This window comes from Kogia breviceps, chromosome 2, assembly GCF_026419965.1.
Source record: "Kogia breviceps isolate mKogBre1 chromosome 2, mKogBre1 haplotype 1, whole genome shotgun sequence".
In the NCBI taxonomy this organism is placed as follows: domain Eukaryota; kingdom Metazoa; phylum Chordata; class Mammalia; order Artiodactyla; family Physeteridae; genus Kogia; species Kogia breviceps.
In genome coordinates, this window is record NC_081311.1 from 16,215,626 (window position 1) to 16,235,278 (window position 19,653).

At 38.8% G+C, this 19,653-nt stretch overlaps 1 protein-coding gene across 3 annotated transcripts in view; it reads right to left on the reverse strand.

Moving 5' to 3' along the window:
• The window catches only part of TDRD1 (tudor domain containing 1), a 37,936-nt gene that overhangs the window by 5,140 nt on the left and 13,143 nt on the right, over positions 1 to 19,653 (reverse strand). For 2 of the 3 annotated variants that reach the window (XM_059054826.1, XM_059054825.1), the window contains exons 9-20: positions 19,403 to 19,574; positions 17,861 to 17,947; positions 16,925 to 17,092; positions 16,698 to 16,805; positions 15,465 to 15,635; positions 12,137 to 12,379; positions 11,638 to 11,775; positions 8,786 to 8,896; positions 7,865 to 8,035; positions 5,003 to 5,278; positions 4,122 to 4,241; positions 2,030 to 2,146 (exon numbers count right to left, since the gene is read on the reverse strand). In XM_059054826.1, coding sequence (XP_058910809.1) covers positions 2,030 to 2,146; positions 4,122 to 4,241; positions 5,003 to 5,278; positions 7,865 to 8,035; positions 8,786 to 8,896; positions 11,638 to 11,775; positions 12,137 to 12,379; positions 15,465 to 15,635; positions 16,698 to 16,805; positions 16,925 to 17,092; positions 17,861 to 17,947; positions 19,403 to 19,574 — 1,882 coding nt within the window. The remainder of the gene's footprint in view (positions 1 to 2,029; positions 2,147 to 4,121; positions 4,242 to 5,002; positions 5,279 to 7,864; positions 8,036 to 8,785; positions 8,897 to 11,637; positions 11,776 to 12,136; positions 12,380 to 15,464; positions 15,636 to 16,697; positions 16,806 to 16,924; positions 17,093 to 17,860; positions 17,948 to 19,402; positions 19,575 to 19,653) is intronic. The other variant, XM_059054827.1, reaches the window with a different exon arrangement.

Genomic DNA, 19,653 nt, shown 5'->3' on the forward strand with positions numbered 1-19,653 from the left:
GTTGCTTCCCCAAGGCACGTGAATAAACTTTAGTTTATAAACACATTTACACGGAATATCTATTTTTAAAGCTGAAGAGAATGATCAGTTTTATGTTTACGTGTTTTAATAATGCTTAGAAAACTCCCCCTTTTCAGGTAACTGCTCCTACCCACGGGCAGAAGACTAGTTTCCTCTCCAGAGAGGACGAACCTGGAAGACTACGGACTGGGGAACGTGAGGCAGAGCAGACGAGGGAGTTTACAAGAACCCTGTCAGGCAAGCTATGCACTCCAGGCAAGAGGCGACCACCTCAAGCAAAAGCACTTCAAGACACAGGCATCAGGAGCGCCGGCAGAGCCAGGTCACCCTACAGGAAAGTCCACTAAGCAGGCAAGCTCTGCCTGCGCACAAAGGAACTTCCAATTAGCTTCTTAGTGCTTCACCTTACATAAACGAACAGCGAAGGATGACCAGATAGTAAAAGAAAGTCTCTGACATGAAAGAGAAGACCAAAACAAACAGGAACTCAAGGAAACAGACCCAAAGACGGAGAAGACCACGAAAATTAAAAGAATGATATTGATATTAACATCCTCGGAGAAATGACCTTCCATCCTTGAAGCAAGTACAAGACAGTTATTAAAAACCACACACTTGGGCTTCCCTGGTGGCACAGTGGTTGAGAGTCCGCCTGCTGATGCAGGGGACACGGGTTCGTGCCCCGGTCCGGGAAGACCCCACATGCCGCGGAGCGGCTGGGCCCGTGAGCCATGGCCGCTGAACCTGCACGTCCGGAGCCTGTGCTCCGCAACGGGAGAGGCCACAGCAGTGAGAGGCCCGAGTACTGCAAAAAAAAAAAAAAATTCAGGAAAAATTTTCAAAACTGAAGCTCATGAATTTCTAAAGGGCCCACCCACTGGGTGCTCAGTACAATGGTGAAAAGAAAACCAGTGCTGAGTCACATCATAAAATTCCAAACTTGGAATGAAGAGATTACCAAAAGTTCCAGAAAAGAGGAAAAAAATACATAAAAAGTTTGGAGAACCTGAGTGACGTCTACCTCTCCACCAGCAACACCCACAATGCTTTCAAAATTTTAAAAGAAAGATGATTTCCAACCTAGAATTCTATCTATAGGTAAGCTATCAGGTAACTATTAGGGTAGAATAAAGACTTTTTTCGGGCTTCCCTGGTGGCGCAGTGGTTGAGAATCCGCCTGCCGATGCAGGGGTCACGGGTTCGTGCCCCGGTCCGGGAAGATCCCACATGCCGCGGAGCGGCTGGGCCCGTGAGCCATGGCCGCTGAGCCTGCGCGTCCGGAGCCTGTGCTCCACGATGGGAGAGACCACAACAGTGAGAGGCCCGCGTACCGCAAAAAAAAAAAAAAAAAAAAAAAAAGACTTTTTTCAAACATGGAAGATAACAAAATTTATTTACATGTACCTTTTCTCAGCTTCTAGAGGATGAGATAGAAATAACAAAATATTAAATCAAAAGTAAAGGATCCAGAAAACAAGTTGAGACGAGGGAGGGAGAAACCTAGCCAACAAGGTGGGGTGGGAGAGAAATCCAAGAAACACAGGGGGCTCGTGCTGAAACAATCTCCAGCATGATGGTGAAAGGAAAATTTCAGGATGACAGCTCAGGTCTGGAGGACAAGCAGTCTGCATAGGAGTGGGTCAGAAGGCTGGAGCTGCCTACAATATGATAAAAGTTGATAAAGTACACGCAGTATTCATGGAGAGAATTTATACCAAAGCAGAGAACTGGAGATCATTAGTGAAAGTACATAGAACACTAGTAACAAAAAAGGATGCAAAAGAAAAATGTAATTATAGTAACTACATGGGTAGGCTGTGAATACTGTTTCTGCAAACCTAATACAGAACACTTACCTAAACACAAATTATGACACATTTCTACCGGGAAGAAAGGAAAATTGTATATCTAGTTGTCATACAAAAGAAGAGGGAAACTAAACACATTTTTAAACTGTAAATCTGAATTTTAAAGTGAACACTGTTTGGGGACTAGAAAAGAATCTTACCTGTGTATCTGGCACAGCACGCATCTCCAATTTTTGGTCTATAGGCCGATCGACTTTTCTGAGAACTGCAATATTCTAACAATTTGGCTGTCAATACACACAGTTTTTCCTGATCTTCTAAAATATATATAGAAAATGTTTTGTGAAGAAATTTTCAATGCTATTTATAAAAGTATTTACATAAAAAGGAAAGTCAAATCTAATCACTCAAAAAAGACCCCATATATATTAAAATATACATTTATATTTTTAAAATAGATAAAGCCAAAAAAAGATAAAACCACTACTGGTTACCTTGTGGGGAAGGGATGCAAGACTGGGAGGGGGCAAGAAGGAAGCCACTGGGGGGCTAATTTCTTGATCAGGGTGGCTATTCCAGTGTGTTCGTTCCACAAAATCTTGTTCTATTAAGTTTTAGTTTTACGACTGTTCAGTATACTTTTCAGTAAGTGTGTTATAGTTAATTAAATAAAGCAAAGTACTTCCAATTCATCATACCATATGTTATGGTCAGGATGCAATAATCCTAAGACCCTGCTTTCCACTATACAGTTTAAAGTTGATTATTCCTAATACTGGAGGATAAATTTAAGAGCAGTTATTGTTATCACCACAATTCTTGGTTTGACCACTTGAAAAAAATTTTTTTCTTTTTCTTCAGCTTTCAAATACCTACAAATTATTTTGAATAGCAAACTTGTACTAACTCAGCCTCTGATACTGCAAGAATAATCTTAAATACTACTGGGGCTTCCTTGGTGGCACAGTGGTTAAGAATCTGCCTGCCAATGCAGGGGACATGGGTTCGAGCCCTGGTCCGGGAAGATCCCACATGCCACAGAGCAACAAAGCCCGTGCACCACAACTACTGAGCCAGCGCTCTAGAGCCCGCGAGCCACAACTACTGAAGCCCGTGTGCCTAGAGCCTGTGCTCCGCAACAAGAGAAGCCACCACAATGGGAAGCCCGAGCACCGGAACGAAGAGCAGCCCCGGCTCACCGCAACTAGAGGAAGCCCGCGTGCAGCAACGAAGACCCAACGCAGCCAAAAATAAGTAAATAAAATAAATGAATTTTAAAAAAACCAAAATACACTGAAGAGATGCCTTAATTGTAATCTTTCAAGAAATAGAAAAGGAGGGCTTCCCTGGTGGCGCAGTGCTTGAGAGTCCGTCTGCCGATGCAGGGGACACGGGTTCGTGCCCCGGGCCGGGAGGATCCCACATGCCGCGGAGCGGCTGGACCCGTGAGCCATGGCCGCTGGGTCTGCGCGTCCGGAGCCTGTGCTCCGCAATGGGAGAGGCCACGGCAGTGAGAGGCCCGCGTACCGCCAAAAAAAAAAAAAAAAAAAAAAAAAAAAAGAAATAAAAAAGGAGAAGGAAAGTCAACATTTATATGCTACTTTTCTTCAAGATTAGGGCCAGTGTAAAACATTTCTCTAAGTTTCTAAGATACAGTAACACTGTGATTATAGACTGATTAGGAAGTACTCTTCTAATGTATCTAAAACTGTTTCGGTTCAAATTCTCTTAATGCTTGCAGAAGGTTAGCTTAGTTAAGTACAATTCAATACAGACAGTACCTATTTTTAAACAAGAAATTATACAGTAATTAAGGATGTTGCTTTGTTATAAAAAGCTGTAGATGATCAAGACCAGGTGGAGTAGGTGCTGAATACAGGGCATGTTCACATTCATGTTTTTGTTTGTTTGTTTGCTTTGCGGTACGCGGGCCTCTCACTGCTGTGGCCTCTCCCGCTGCGGAGCACAGGCTCCGGACACGCAGGCTCAGTAGCCATGGCTCACGTGCACAGCCGCTCCGCGGCATGTGGGATCCTCCCGGACCGGGGCACGAACCCGTGGTCTCCTGCATCGGCAGGTGGACTCCCAACCACTGCGCCGCCAGGGAAGCCCCACATTCATGTTTTTATAATTAAATTTTCCTTAAGTGTTACCATGATCAATTGAAACACTGAGTGAAACAGAAATCATCACCTTCTTCTCCCCCATCACTTCCTGAGGAATTCAGGTAAGTTCATTCTACAGTTTAAAAGACCAGCATAAATATGTCTCAAACTTTGTTTGGTTTCTTACCTGGCATTTCATTTGGTAGAGCATAAAACAAGTTTGGGTTTACGATTTCTAATATGCTTGCCTGTACAGTTTTATTAACTGGCAATTCTATTGTCCTCCACTGCTCAGCTGAAGAGGTGGCTGCAAACATACAAAATACAGGTCTCTCATGAAAAAGATAAAATTTAGTATTCTACTGAATACCAACATTCCCAAATTCCCAAAACGAAAATCTGTATTTTCATAAAACAATCTGTTTAATTTGAGGGATTCTGGTGTGCATTACAAAAAGGTTCAATCTATAATATGAAATCCTTAAACTATTACACTCCTATAGTATATTTCAGTAGTATATTTCCATTTCTATAGTATATTTAATTCTTAAAATTTACTCAAACTTTAAAGGATACATAGCTGTATGATACACGTCTGCCTGACAAGTAATTACATTAAAAATGAGTACAGTGTTTAATAAAAAAACCATGTTTCAATAAATATTAAACTTGGGCTTCCCTGGTGGCGCAGTGGTTGAGAATCCGCCTGCCGATGCAGGGGACACGGGTTCGTGCCCCGGTCTGGGAAGATCCCACGTGCCGCGGAGCAGCTGGGCCCGTGAGCCATGGCCGCTGAGCCTGCGCGTCCGGAGCCTGTGCTCCGCAATGGGAGAGGCCACAACAGTGAGAGGCCCTCGTACCGCAAAAAAAAAAAAAAATTAAAAAAAATAAAAAAAATAAAAATAAAAATAAAAAAAAAATAAATATTAAACTAACTTTACCTATTACTAATCTATTTCCACAAAGCATATTTCTACAGGAAAATCATGTCACTTGAAATAGACAAATTTTCATAGCCTATAAAAGCAAAGGATAACAAAAATTTAAATAGCAGTTTAAAAATGTTACCTTGAAGCCATGGGGCATCAATTTGAAGACCATGTTTATTAACAGGACTATCTTTCACCAAGTCTTTACATGGTGAACTAGCTTTTAAAACCACATGTTCATCAATCAGAACATCAGTAATTATCCTGGGATACGAAGTGGAAAGATCGGTGAGTTCAATTCCCACTCCATTTTCAGTGATTTCAACCACTCGGGCTTGGAGTTTTATCCCTGTGACACACGTCTGAAATCTTGCTATGGCTTCTCTGGTCCAGTGTTTGTTTCTAGGCTGTATATCTAACAAATAAAACAGCATTAAGAAGAATTCTGCCCTTAATATGTTTTCTTTGTATTTAATTTTTGATAGTTTGATTACTATGTGCCTTGGCATGTTTCTCCTTGGGTTTATCCTGCACGGGACTCTCTGTGCTTCCCAGACTTGATTAACTATTTCCTTTCCCATCTTAGGGAAGTTTTCAACCGTAATTCAAAGAGTCATGTACCAAAATGTTCATTGAAGCTCTATTTACGATAGCCAGGACATGGAAGTAACCAAAGTGTCCATCAACAGATGAATGGATAAAGAAGATGTGGCACATATATACAATGGAATATTACTCAGCCATAAAAAGAAACGAAACTGAGTTATTTGTAGTGAGGTGGATGGACCTAGAGTCTGTCATACAGAGTGAAGTAAGTCAGAAAGAGAAAAACAAATACCGTATGCTAACACATATATATGGAATCTAAGAAAAAAAAATAAAAGGTCATGAAGAACCTAAGGGTAAGATGGGAATAAAGACACAGACCTACTAGAGAATGGACTTGAGGATATGGGGAGGGGAAAGGGTAAGCTGTGACAAAGTGAGAGAGCGGCATGGACATATATACACTACCAAATGTAAAACAGATAGCTAGTGGGAAGCAGCCACATAGCAAAAGGAGATCAGCTCAGTGCTTTGTGACCACCTAGAGGGGTGGGATAGGGAGGGTGGGAGGGAGGGAGACGCAAGAGGGAAGACATATGGGGATATATGTATATGTATAACTGATTCACTGTTATAAAGCAGAAACTAACACACCATTGTAAAGCAACTATACTCCAATAAAGATGTTTAAAAAAAAAAAAAAATGAACTCTGTGCCCCAAAGCTGCATTTTTTGCCTCAATAATATCCAGGACTGGACCCTTCCCAACTTTACCATTCAGGTCAGTGATTTTGAATATCTTTTCTCAATAATCAATTATATATCTATATCCTCAGTGCCTGAGTTGCAAATAATGCATCTACAAATATACTATTGTTTTAGGAGGCTCAGGATCTGTCTTTACTTTCCTCACTAACTTATCTTCACCTGGCATTTTTCCTCAATAAGCAAAAATAGAATTATTATTTCTTTTAAAAGCCACTATGGTTACATACACAATGATGAGTTACCAACTATTCTGGTAAAAGATGTTAAACGTACACTTTCACCTTTGTGGACAGTTTCCCAATGGTAATTTCAAAATGTCATTTTTAAGTATTTAACCAAAAATTATCTTTCTGGGATAACTTTGGCTTATACCCTTATTTTCATAACAGTGGTTCTCAAATGTGAGTGTGCATCTGTATTACATAGAGGGCTTGTGAAAACAGATTTTGGGGCCCCACCGTAGAGTTTCCAATTTAGTAGTAGGTCTTGGGTGGGGACTAAGAATCTGCATTTTTAACAAGTTCTCATGTTGATACTACTGGCTGTGGGGTGGAGGGGTCATATTTTAAGAAACACTAACATAAAACATGGTGATTAAAAACAATAATCCAAAACATACTTAGTGTAAAGTACGTAGAAAGAAAACAGGCAAAAGGAAAAATAAAAAGCATCTAATGCTTCTAGTAGAAAGAAAACAGGCAAAAGGAAAAATAAAAAGCATCTAATGCTTCTAGACATGACCACTATTAACATTTTGGTATCCAAACTTTCATAATCTTTATGTGCATATGGAAATACACACATGCACATATATACTCATAATTCTCTTATAAAGAAATTTTTATAATAATAAAAATAGTTATAATGTTAGGCATCATTCAGTGCTTTATGCCTTGTATCTCTTTTATTCTTAATGCCTTTTTGAGGAAGGTACCGGTATTTTCCAGATGAGGAAAAGGAAGCACAGAGTTTAAACAGTTTACCTAAGGTCTCACAGCTAGTAGGCAGCAGAGCTGCTTCTAATCTGTCTTCTTAATTGCAAGGCCATCCTGCCATCTCTTTCATAACTTGCTTCCTTCACTTAAATCATGAACTAGTCGTCACATCAAAACATATTTAACATTTTAATGACTGTGTAATAAGAACAAACACTTAACAGAACTTTGAGTGCCAGACCCTGATCCAAACATTCATTTAATAATCTTCACAACAAACCTATGAAATAGGTACTACCACTACCCATTATATGGATTCACATTTAACCAAGCCTCTACTATTGGCTATTTAGGTTGTTTTGCTATTATTAACAGCAGTGTAATGAATTTCCATGTAGGTGAACTTTGTGAAATCACATGATTATTTCTTTAGGATGAATTATTACAAGTAAACTTGCTAAGACAAAAGGTAAGAATATTTGAGGCTCTTAAGGAATCCTGCAAAATGTCTTCAAAAGAAAGCATCGGTTTTCACTCCTATCATAAGTATAGAAAAGCAGCTGCTTCCTTACTTTGACATCACCACTGAACATTTTGGTCAGTATCTTTAAATATATGTTTCTAAATTTTATAAAATGAAACAGAAAATAGCTTACACAAAGTATTAAAATTATAAATATATTAATACTGAGAAATTTATGTACTCTAAGTATTAGAAGACAGTTGAGAAAATTTCTTACTCTGCACCATACCTACTAGCCAGCACTGTATCCCCTGAAATGGAAGTTTTAAAAATTTGGATGGGATCATTTGGAGTTCATCTGCAGTAACTTCTTCAGTATTTCCATAATCCACAAACTGTACTTTAATGTTTCCATTTGGTAAGATTTCCTTGACTAAAGCACGATACCAATTACCATCACCTAGATTTAACACAAAATTTGTAACATGGAATATTTCCCTTCTATTAAGGTTTGAAATTTTTATCTTGAAAAAGACCATTCTTTGTCTAAAGTAGCTAATAATGTATTTCTCTTCCCAGACAACACCTTTAGTTTTTAATTCAGAAATCCCTAGAAGGAGAATTCTCAAAATTCATTCTTAGGATATCACCGAAGTTTTTACAGCATCACACTTTTACATCTGCTATAATAAAGATTTCATTCATAACCTAACCAATAAGCAGAATATTAAGTGAAGTAAAAACTTAATAAACTTGATCATATTTGTCAAACTGGAAGACTTATAATATTCTCACAGCTAATGAGATTGTTTCACTTGTTACTTGGTAAATAATAGAAAAAATAAACAGAAAAACATGCAATGAAATTAAGGTGTTTCATCAAACATATTTTCAAAATAAACATGCACAGGGTGACCAGAAGAAACAATGAATCTGCAGTGAACAGGTTTCCCATTCTCTAGCTTTTAATATTATCAGAAATTCTGGAAAGAAAAGCATTTGACAAAGTTAGGTAAGAATGTATCATTTGGAGGGCTCCTTGTTACAAAGAGAGACAGAAAAAACCCCACGGTATTTTAAGCATTCATTTAATTTTGATAATGAAAAATATCTGCTTAAACATCAGGAAGAAAATACACTAAAAATGAGGTTTGAATGTCAAGAAATAAAAGATTCTAATATAGGCAATATTGTGCCAACTGCAACTTACCTACAAAAAAAGCACAACAAGGTTGCCCTACTTCTGCCTTAAAAATATTAGGCAACTTCTGCTGGCAATATTCTGCTACCAATTTGTTCAAGTCACTGAGTTTCTTTAGAGCTGAAAACACAATACACATAGTGTTTAATATTTTGAAAACATGCAGAGTAACAGATTTTCATTTAAAGTTGGAAAGTGTATTGATCATAAAAACCCAGACCCATCCCCAAGCAACTATAAAGTACACCAAATACCTTTCCCTTCTCCTTATTAAGAAATTGGGCAAATAAGTCATTATTTAGTTAATACTCTCAGTAAACCCCATACCAACAATTTACTGGGCACGGAGCCATGATTATGCCATTGTTGTCAGTATGCTAGAGCATGAGCTTTGCATGTGGACCAGGAAACAGTACACAAGCCTGCACAGAGAGGAAGTTACATATAAGATGTCCTGAAAGAGTACATGTAATTACTAAATGGTTGGCACAGATAGTGTCTGCTAAGGACTTTCAGAGGTGAGCTCTGTGCACTAAAGGCTTCATAGAGAAATCTGAAGTATGACTTGTTTGCTAGAAAAGGAGAGGGTATTCCAGAAAAAGAAATGGCTCTGAGGCAAAGTACCAAATTAAGCAGCCAAAAAACGCTTGCTGGGAGCAGTCTGGCAGAGAAGAGGAATGGAAAGGTGAATCACTATCACTGAGAAAAACACCAGAGATGTGCTTGGAAAGATACAGACCGTGGAGAGCTTTAAAATGCCAAGTAAAGGGATCTGAACACTATACAAGTAAAAGAAAAATATCTTTTAAATATGTGGCAAAGACCCACTCACAGAAACGGAAATTAAGTTGTACTGAGTTAGAATTCTCACCTTTCAGATTAGTCAAAATAAGAAAGTTTAAGGACACAGTGCAGGAAATGGTGCTGGAGAGGGCACTTTCATACACTGACAGTGGAAATCAGCCTGGATGACCTCTTGAGGGCACCCTCTCAAGAGCACAAGCACACATATCCTTTGACTTAGTAACTATTGTACAATTTTAGGAATTTGTCTCAAGTATATAGTCTCAGAATAAAATCACAGATTACAAGAATTGTTTTTAGTAACAAATGCTTGTACACAGGAATCCTTCAGCTGTCCATACCTAGGTTAACGAAATTAGGGTAAACCCACACAGGGGAATACCATGTAACCATGAAAAGGAATGAGATGTACAGTGATGTGGTACCCTGGAACAGAAAAAGGACATTACCAGAAATGGAAAAGACATCTAGCGAAACCCAGATAGAGTCTGGAGGTTAGTTCATAGACATTTACCAAGGTGGGTCTCTTAAGTTGTAACAAATGTTAACATCTTACATAATAGTGGTACTATAGAGAAAACTAGGGGTATACAGGAACTCTCTGTAGTATCTTGGCAACTTTTCTGTAAATCTAAAATTATTCCAATATCAAAAGTATATTTTAAAAAGAACGGAGGAAACACTACGTGAACTGATATCCAAGACAGAGTGGAAGAAAAAGGCAAAGTGCAAATATTATTTATTTTACCATTTATGCCTACATAAAAAGGAATATGTATATCCAAACAAGCATATGTATAGAGTACTTTTGGAAAGATATTAAGAACACTGAGAAAAGAAACTGGAAGGATATTTAGAAATCTGAGAAGAGGAACTGGGAAACTTACTTTTCACTATATTCTCTTTTGTAACTTTAAAATTTGTACCATATGCTTGCTTGTACGATCACTTATGAAAATAAGAAAGTGGCAAATATTTTAAAATAGTAGCCTATCTACCCGATGATTCTGTATGAAGGGATGACAAATCTCACAAATTGGGAGCCGGGCAGGAACTTAGTTATCTAGGGTAACATCCTTATTTGACAGAGAGAAAACCCAAAACTTAGAGAGGTTAAAATCAATGATGCTCACCGGAACGGCTCAAGGGAAAAAGACGGAAAATACAAAGTGTTTGTGAGGATGTGGAGCAGCTAGAATTCTCAAACCAACAACTGCCATGATCACTTTGGAAACTTTTCAGCATTCATGGATCAGAGCTGAAAATACACATACCCTTTAAGATTTGGCCAGTAATTTCATTCCTAGGTACATGTCCAATGGAAATGCATGTGCGCTAAATTTGTATGAGAATATTCTTACCAACATTTTATACTCAGAACTAGAAATAACCCAAATGTCCAACAGCAGAAAGGAACAGTAAACTGCAGTACATTCATACAACGGATCACTATGCAGCAACAGAAAACAAGCTACAGCCACACGTGAAAATGATGCTCCAAACTCACAAATGTGAAAAAAAAAAAAGCAACAAGGCACAGAAGAGTACATAGTGTATGATTCCATTTACATAAAGTTCATAAATGGGAAAAACTAATCTATGCTATTATTAGAAGGCATGATCATGTTTACCTCTGATAGAAAGAAGTGGCAGTGATTGTCAGGAGACATGAAGGGAACTTCCGGGTTACTGGTAACCAGATGTTGGTTATACAAGGTTTTGACTTTGTGACAATTTGTTATGCTGCACTCGTATTTGTGCACTTATCTGTATGTATGTCGTACGTCAATGAGATCAACAATTAAAATTTTTCAAAATGAATTTAGGAGACATTCTGTGAAATCTAAGCTGGTTTAAACAGAGACTATTGAAAACAGAAATAATGTCTTACAATGGAATAAAAGGCAACCAAGTAAAACCAAATCTTTCTTGAATTTACAAATACCCACTTGGCCTTTACTGGAAAGAGAACAGTTTCACCACCCAATAACAAACTTATCTTGACCTATTATCTATGTCGGTGTACTCTAAAGAGAAATAAGTAAGAGTCAACTTACCATCCTCTTTAAGCACATGGCAGTAAAATTCTCCAGGACTATATATCATACAGACCACAACATCTACTGTCTGATCGACAGCAAGTTCAACCCACGTCCACTCCAACAGGCTGATTTCTGCTTCTACACCCGAGGGAACTGTGAAAATAAATGGACGATTTGCAAAACAAATGGCCAGAGCAGGGAGTTGGAGGCAGGGCTGCTAAAGAGTCTGCTTTTGGAGAACTGAATGTCCAATGACTTTCTTAGTGACTTTGCAGGAAAGTTAATTAGTATGAGAATTAACCATTACTACACCTCACTGAATTCCAAATTTCAAATTCACATTTCTGATCGATCTTCATCTGCCAGTGACCCAAACACACTCTTTAGATGAATGCTTGATTTAAAAGGACAAAAGGTACTCAACATCAATTCTTGTTTAAAATATGAGAACCCATACATTCACAAGGCCACCTGAATTCCAGCACGGACATGATCTGGTGGACAATTTACTTACCACGGGCTTCTTTCCTGTCACTGGGCTTATCTGTCACTACCCCCTTGTCCCCCACGGCAAAGCCTGCGTCGATGAGCACTTTGGAGACACTGACATGGGGCATCACAGACCTATCCGTAAGTTCCACCAGGGAACTGTTTTCCAACTTGTCCACCACTTTCACTGTGATCATTTTGTTCTGCACAATTTTTCTCATCAGACAAATAGCTTCTGGAGTCCAAACTCCTAATGATGGCTTTACTCCTAATAAAGAATTTTTAAAAGAATGTTAAAATATTTCTTATTGCAAGCCTTCACAAATTTAGCTCCTAATTTCCACAAACTTAAGGACTCTATGACAAACACTGGAACCAGAAAGTCCCATCTGAGAAGGATTTTCTAAACACAAAAGTGAAGGCAAAATTATAAAGAAAAAGTCTGTAAAAAGCTTCTATATTTCTATGTAAACAAACCATCATAAATCCATTGATACGAAATGTCCAAAGAAGCAAATCTAGAAGACCAAGAGTAGATTAATGGTTGCCTAGGAAGCTACGATTAACTATATATAAATGGGCACGAGATCTCAGTGGGGTGATGGAAATGTTCCAAAACTGGATTATGGTGATGGTTGTACAACTCAGTAAATTACTAAAAATCAATGAATTGTATACCTAAAACACTGATTTTTATTTTTTTAATTTTTTGGCTGTGCTGCACAGCTTGCAGGATCTTAGTTCCCCGACCAGGGATCAAATCCACGCCCATGGCAGTGAAAGAGCGGAGTCTTAACCACCAGTCTGCCAGAGAATTCCTTAAAACAGTGATTTTTTATGGTATATAAATTATATGTCAATAAGGTTGTTAAGAAAATCACAAACAAAAGTATAAAACAATCCAGGAAGAAACACCAGTCGCTAATACTGACGTCTGAAACATCTGTAGCATTTACTGAAAGGGCACTTACAAATCAACAACCCCAAAGTTATGCCAAGTCATTTCATAAAATTAAGAGCCAAGTAACTTATGAAAAAACATCCAGTCTCACCCGTAATGAAGCAAATTAAAATGATTTTGCTTTTAGCTTATCAAAATTGGCCAAGATGAAATAATACAGAAATATCTATTGGGCAGGACAAAAGTACCTTCAGTTTTTTAAATAAAAGACATTTTTCATTTTCACTTAAGACCTTCATTGAACAACATATTCACCCTTTTGTTCCACACCTTGTCATTTTTCAGGCAACTTCATAATTCCATCTTCCCAAAACCTTTTATCTTTTTGAGCAAAGAACTACTCCGGGTACCTTTTACAGTCTTCCAGGGAATTGACATTTTTTCCATTAAGAGAATTTTGTAAAGTCTGAAATAAATGGAAATCTGAAGGTGCAATATCTGGTGAATATAGCAGATGAATCAGAACTTCCCAGGCAAGCTGTAACAGTTTTTAACTGGTCATCAAAGCAACATGTGGTCTTGTGTTATCCTGATGGAAGATTATACATTTTCCGTTGAGTAATTCTGGATGCTTTTCGTCGAGTGCTGTTTTCAGTTGGTCTAACTGGCAGCAGTACTTGTTGGAATTTATCCTTTGGTTTTCCGGAAGGAGCTCCGGATAGAGGACTCCCTTCCAATCCCACCACATACACAACATCACCTTCTTTGGATGAAGACTGGCCTTTGGTGTGGTTAGTGGTGGTTCATTTCGCTTGCCACATGATCTCTTCCATTCCACATTATTGTACAGTATCCACTTTTCATCGCCCGTCACAATTTGTTTTAAAAATGGAACGTTTTCATTATGTTTCAGTAAAGAATCGCATGCGGAAATATGGTCAAGGAGGTTTTTTTCACTTAACTTATGTGGAACCCAAACATCAAAGCGATTCATATAACCAAGCTGGTGCAAATGATTTTTCAGCACTCAATTTGGATATTTTGAATATGTCAGCTCTCTCCCGCGTGGTATAACGTTGATTGTTCTCAATTATTGTTTTGATTTGACCACTATCAACTTCAACTGGTCTACCCAACCGTGGAGCATCGTCCAGAGAGAAATCTCCAGCACGAAACTTCACTAACCACTTTTGACACATTTAATCAGTCACAGCACCTTCTCCACAAATCTTTTTGTGTATTTCAGTTGCACTTTTACCTTTCTTGAAAGAATAAAGCATAATATACCAAAAATGTTTTTCTTCCACCTTCAATATTAAAATGGCTACACAAAAACTCACCAATTTTGATAAGTTTTTTTTTAATGCACGCTGATATGACAGCTGTCATATACAATCTAACAAAATTGTTTCGAGTGAAGTTAAAGACAACTAAGTGCTCCTAGAGCCATCTTACGGAAAAAACCGAATGAACCTTTTGGCCCACCCAATATTTGGTACACCGACGTGTCAAGGAATTGACTCCCTACTATGTTTCTGGTAGGTGTGTAAGCTAGTTCTACCTTTTCTAGGGAACAATCATAATATGTATCACAAACATGAAAAGCATACCCACTGACACCTCCATTCCACCTAAGGCAGTATTTCTGCAAATGTAAGTACGTTTTGCAACCTATCCCAAGGAAATGATCTTTTTCTAAAAATTAGTTTTTTTAAAAAGATCATTAATTTTTTATTGAAGTATATTTGATTTACAATACTGTATTAGTTTCGGGTGTACAACGCAGTGATTCAGTATTTTTATAGATTATAGATTATGCTCCACTTAGTTATTATAAAATATTGGTTATATTCCCTGTGCTGTACTGTACATCCCTATAGCTTACTTATTTTATACAATAGTAGTTTGTACCTGTTCCTAAGGAAATGATCTTGGATAGGTTGAAAAATGTAGTTAAAAGAACACTGCTAGTAGCAAAAACTTGGAAATATCCTTCTGATAACTGGATACTAGTTAAATTATGGTACATTTGAATGAAAAGTTGCAGAAGCTAATCTTTCACGCTGGGCAGACGCTCCTGCTCCCAGTGGAACACGTTATTACACACACAGTAATTTCCAAGCATACGATCGTTAATGTTCTTGCTTTTAAAAACAGTTTCCCCCTAATTCATGCAATTGACAGGCTTCTGTGATATGTATTGATTGATAATGCAGGATCTATAAATAACAAAAAAGAATACTCAATTTCATAAACACAGGTTCATTTTATTACAGATAGCAAAACAGTCATCTGTATTTCCTAAATGTTCCATTAAGGATTGTTTTTGTACTGAGGTTAAGTTATAGCTAAACACATTCCCTGATCTACTCACTAGTTTAATTTCAATTCTAATGCTCTTAACTTTAGGTTTCAATATTTTCAGAATACGGGAACTATAAAAATTACATACCTGCCAGCACACACTTAATAGCTTGCATTGGCAATTCCAACAACTTCGGAGTTATGGGGCAAAGTCTTGTCAAACTAAGGCTTTCCAAGTTTCCATAGTCTACATATCCAACCAGTACAGATTCCTCAGAAGCATAAGCCAAAACAGAGGCACGGTACCACTGGTCATCCTCTAAAAATAGGAGAGACTCAATCTGAAATGATCTTCCAATGTAGATATAAACAAAAACGTTTCCTCCTCAATTTAGATGGTCATTTGTAGACTCTACTTTCACGTAACATCAAGCTTTACTGAACTATGTATGCTTATTCACCATTCCTACTCTTCCTTATCAGAAGCTTTCAACTCCTGAAACGTCACCTTTATTCATCCATTTCTAGGTAACTCATGTCGTATGCTGTCATTATTTATTTACATGCTTAATCCCTCTAGTAGACAGTTAACTCATTAGGACAAGGGAACATGTCCTGATCATGTGAGTGAATCCATCAGGTCTTGATCAATTTTAGAATACCTGGCAGTATGAGTCAACCAGACTCCACTAACCAAGACACAGATTTACTGGAGGCCTAACCTGTCTCTCCCCACCTGGGAGGCCACTGGCCCGCCCTTCAGCAGAGAACTGAACCCGGTCATCACAGGGTCATCATCTGTGCAGCTACAAAGGCTGGGCCACGACAGCTACGTGCCTCCAGACACTCTTGCTGTTCCAAAGAAAACTGGCCAAGATATGACCCTGGGAGGTTCCACGTTCCCACACTGATATAAACAAATGTCTGTATCAGTCTCCAGAACTAAAGGGCTGATAAAATAAAAACCTCCATCACCACCACCCCCCCAGCATTTACAGGTGCTCCTCCTCCCTTACACACTTCGATTCAGTTTAATTGGATCTACTTTAAAACATAATTGGTGGGGCTTCCCTGGTGGCGCAGTGGTTGAGAGTCCGCCTGCCGATGCAGGGACACGGGTTCGTGCCGCGGTTCCGGAAGATCCCACATGCCACGGAGCGGCTGGGCCCGTGAGCCACGGCCGCTGGGCCTGCATGTCCGGAGCCTGTGCTCCGCGGCAGGAGAGGCCACAGCAGTGAGAGGCCCGCGTACCACAAAAAAACCCCATAATTGGTGCACTCCTCAAATTTCAGATGCAGCCATCCAATGCAAAACGAAGATTGTTTCATTTCTTGGTACTTAATTGTAAGTAAAAAATTCAATAATACTCTCGTTTCCTTACCAGAGAACTGAGCACAGCAGATATCACCAATGGTTGGATAAAAATCAGAGCGTGGAGACACCTGACTGCAGTACGCGCTCAGTGATGCCTGAAGTTCAGCGAGCTTATCTGTGGATACAGATCACATCTTAAACTAAAGAAATACAAGTTTACACATCACCTGCCTGTCTGCACACTGAGTCTCTTGATGTACGTTATACTGACAGCACAAATCAAGATTTACTTACGCCCACTCTGTAGGTGTTGACAAAAGAAGTCTTCTGGAGTCTGAATATGGGTGACCACACCGCAAAACTCCGCACCTACATTCTCAGTCAGCACTTTGGGGATCAGGCCACTTCTGTCCACAGCAAGTCTGTTCCCAGCTATGACTTTCCTGACATCTTCAGGATCACCTTATCAAAAAGCAGAAATATAAGTTGGTTTCATTAATCCAATTTTCCGGTTTTTCAGGTCTAACTGTGCTCTTTCACACCTCTAGGCCTTAATACATGCTGGTCTTTTTTCTCAGAACATACTCCCAAATCTCCCAGCAACTTGAGTATTTCCTGCTCAGTATGATGCCACTGTGAAAGGCTTTCCTCCAAATCTGGGTCAGGTGCCCTTCCCAGGGCCCCCACTGCACTCTGTGATTCCGCCACCAACTGTTCTATAATCTCTTCTCTATGTGGGCGTATACTGCCCACAGAATATGCTCCCTGAAGGCACCTCTACAGTGCCTTAGTGAAGAAGATACTGCTGGGGAGATTTTGTTCCTTCCACTGGACCCCTTTGCAGCATTTAGTATTGCTGATGATTCCTTCCCAGAACATTTACTCTTCTGTTACTCTGGCAACATTTTCCCTGTTCTCTTTCCACCTCTCCCAGCACAGCTTCTCCCTTGGTATTGTAAGCTCAGGTTCACTTCTCTCACTTTACACTCTCCCTAGGACACCACCATCATTTACGATTTCAACCGTGATAATTTTTAGACCAGTAAGTATTGAGTTTTCTCCTCCAGATGGCAAAAAAAACTACTGAGAACTGTTCAGCAGAGCTGTCTCACCCAAGATTGAGGTTTCAGGGATTTCATAGAGGCAGTACTCTAGGAATACAGACAAGATACAATAACTTCTTCAATAACTAAAATCACTACACCGTTCAATATTAATCTGTATACTCACTTGAATCTGCACTTTGCTTCTTAGAATTTTGTCCCTTGGGTTTCAAGCCATATCCCATTTCTATAAGCACATGGTCTAAGAATTTTCCTAAAAGTGATTAAGAGAACATATTTCCATTGAGATATTACACCATTGGAGGAAAAGAATAAATACAAAAGAAATCAATCAATCACATGATTTAAACATTATAGCTACTGGCACACTGGCATATTTCTTACTAGTTCAGTTGCTGCGTGCAAAATATAGTTTATTAATTTTCAGCTTTAAAAACTGAGTCAAGGGGCTTCCTCGGTGGTGCAGTGGTTAAGAATCTGTCTGTCAATGCAGGGGACATGGGTTCGAGCTCTGGTCCAGGAAGATCCCACATGCCGCGGAGCAACTAAGCTCATGCACCACAACCACTGAGCCTGCGCTCTAGAGCCCACGAGCCACAATTACTGAGCCCACGTGCCACAACTACTGAAGCCCGCATGCCTAGAGCCTGTGCTCTGCAACGAGAGGCCACTGCAATGAGAAGCCCATGCACCACAACAAAGAGTAGCCCCCGCTCACTGCAACTAGAGGAAGCCTGCCTGCAGCAACAAAGACCCAATGCAGCCAAAAATAAATAAAAATAAATTTATTAGAAAAAAATTGAGTCAAAATCCCCATCATCACTTAACAAAAAATTTAATAAAAATATTTCGCTTAAAAATTATGAATAACATGGAAGATTTAGTGACCACCTCACTGGCATGCTTAGAATGACCATCACTTATAAGATAAAATAAATTTAAGACATAAGACTACTTCATCTCAGACATAAAGTATGGCTGGAACAAGTGTCAACCAGCAGCCACATAAACTTCAAGTTCCCTCAAACAGTATCCAAAAGCTCAAGTCATAACATGGAACATACAGAGCAAAGAAACAAAACACACAGATTTTATAATTAATTTCACAACAGGATTAACTGAATTTTCTACCAAGTAACCAACCAATGATGGGTCTCAAGCAGTAGAAGAGTAGTAATACCTTGGAAACCAAGAGGCAATTATAAGCACACTGTCAGAAGTCACTTTTTAAATATGTACAAAGCCATAAAGGAAGAACAGGATTCCAAACTGCTTCCATTTCCACAACTTAAATACTGTGTGCTTATGGGCTTAATGCTAACCAAATGCAGTTCTGTGAAGGTTGTTCAAAGAAAAAGCACTGATGGTAAGGATGGACAAATTCACAGAAAAATTCCTGAATTTTCCCAGTAAATGAGTAGAAATCAGGGATATTATAATGGCTATATTACAAAGATACTAGAATTTTCCCATACTAAGTCTAGATCTAGCCTTTTAATGTACCCAATTCTATAAACTTGTGCCTTGTCTTTGATAAACTGCCAACTGCAAGAGCAGAGCCAAGGCCATATTTCCTATCACAATTTGAATGACTCCAGAGCAGGGCTTACTTGGTCTCACTTCATGTTTCTATTTCTTCTCTGAGTAACAGGTGGGCACTAAATAACATATTAAGTGCTCCATTTAAAAAGAAAGATTCAGATCTTACCTGAACTTGTCAGCATAACATCCACAGCAAAGGAAACCACTTCCTCTTTTAAGATGTCCACAATCTTTACAGAGCAGTACTGCTCCATTAACAGTGATTTAATAGTTTTGATGCAATCATTGCTCCAATTCCCCGCTGCTGGGATAACATTGGCCACAAAGCATTTTAAGGCCTGAAAGATTTTACACAAGTTACTAAAAATTAGTATTTGAAAGTGACTTTTTTCTAATTAATTATGCAAAGATTTTTTT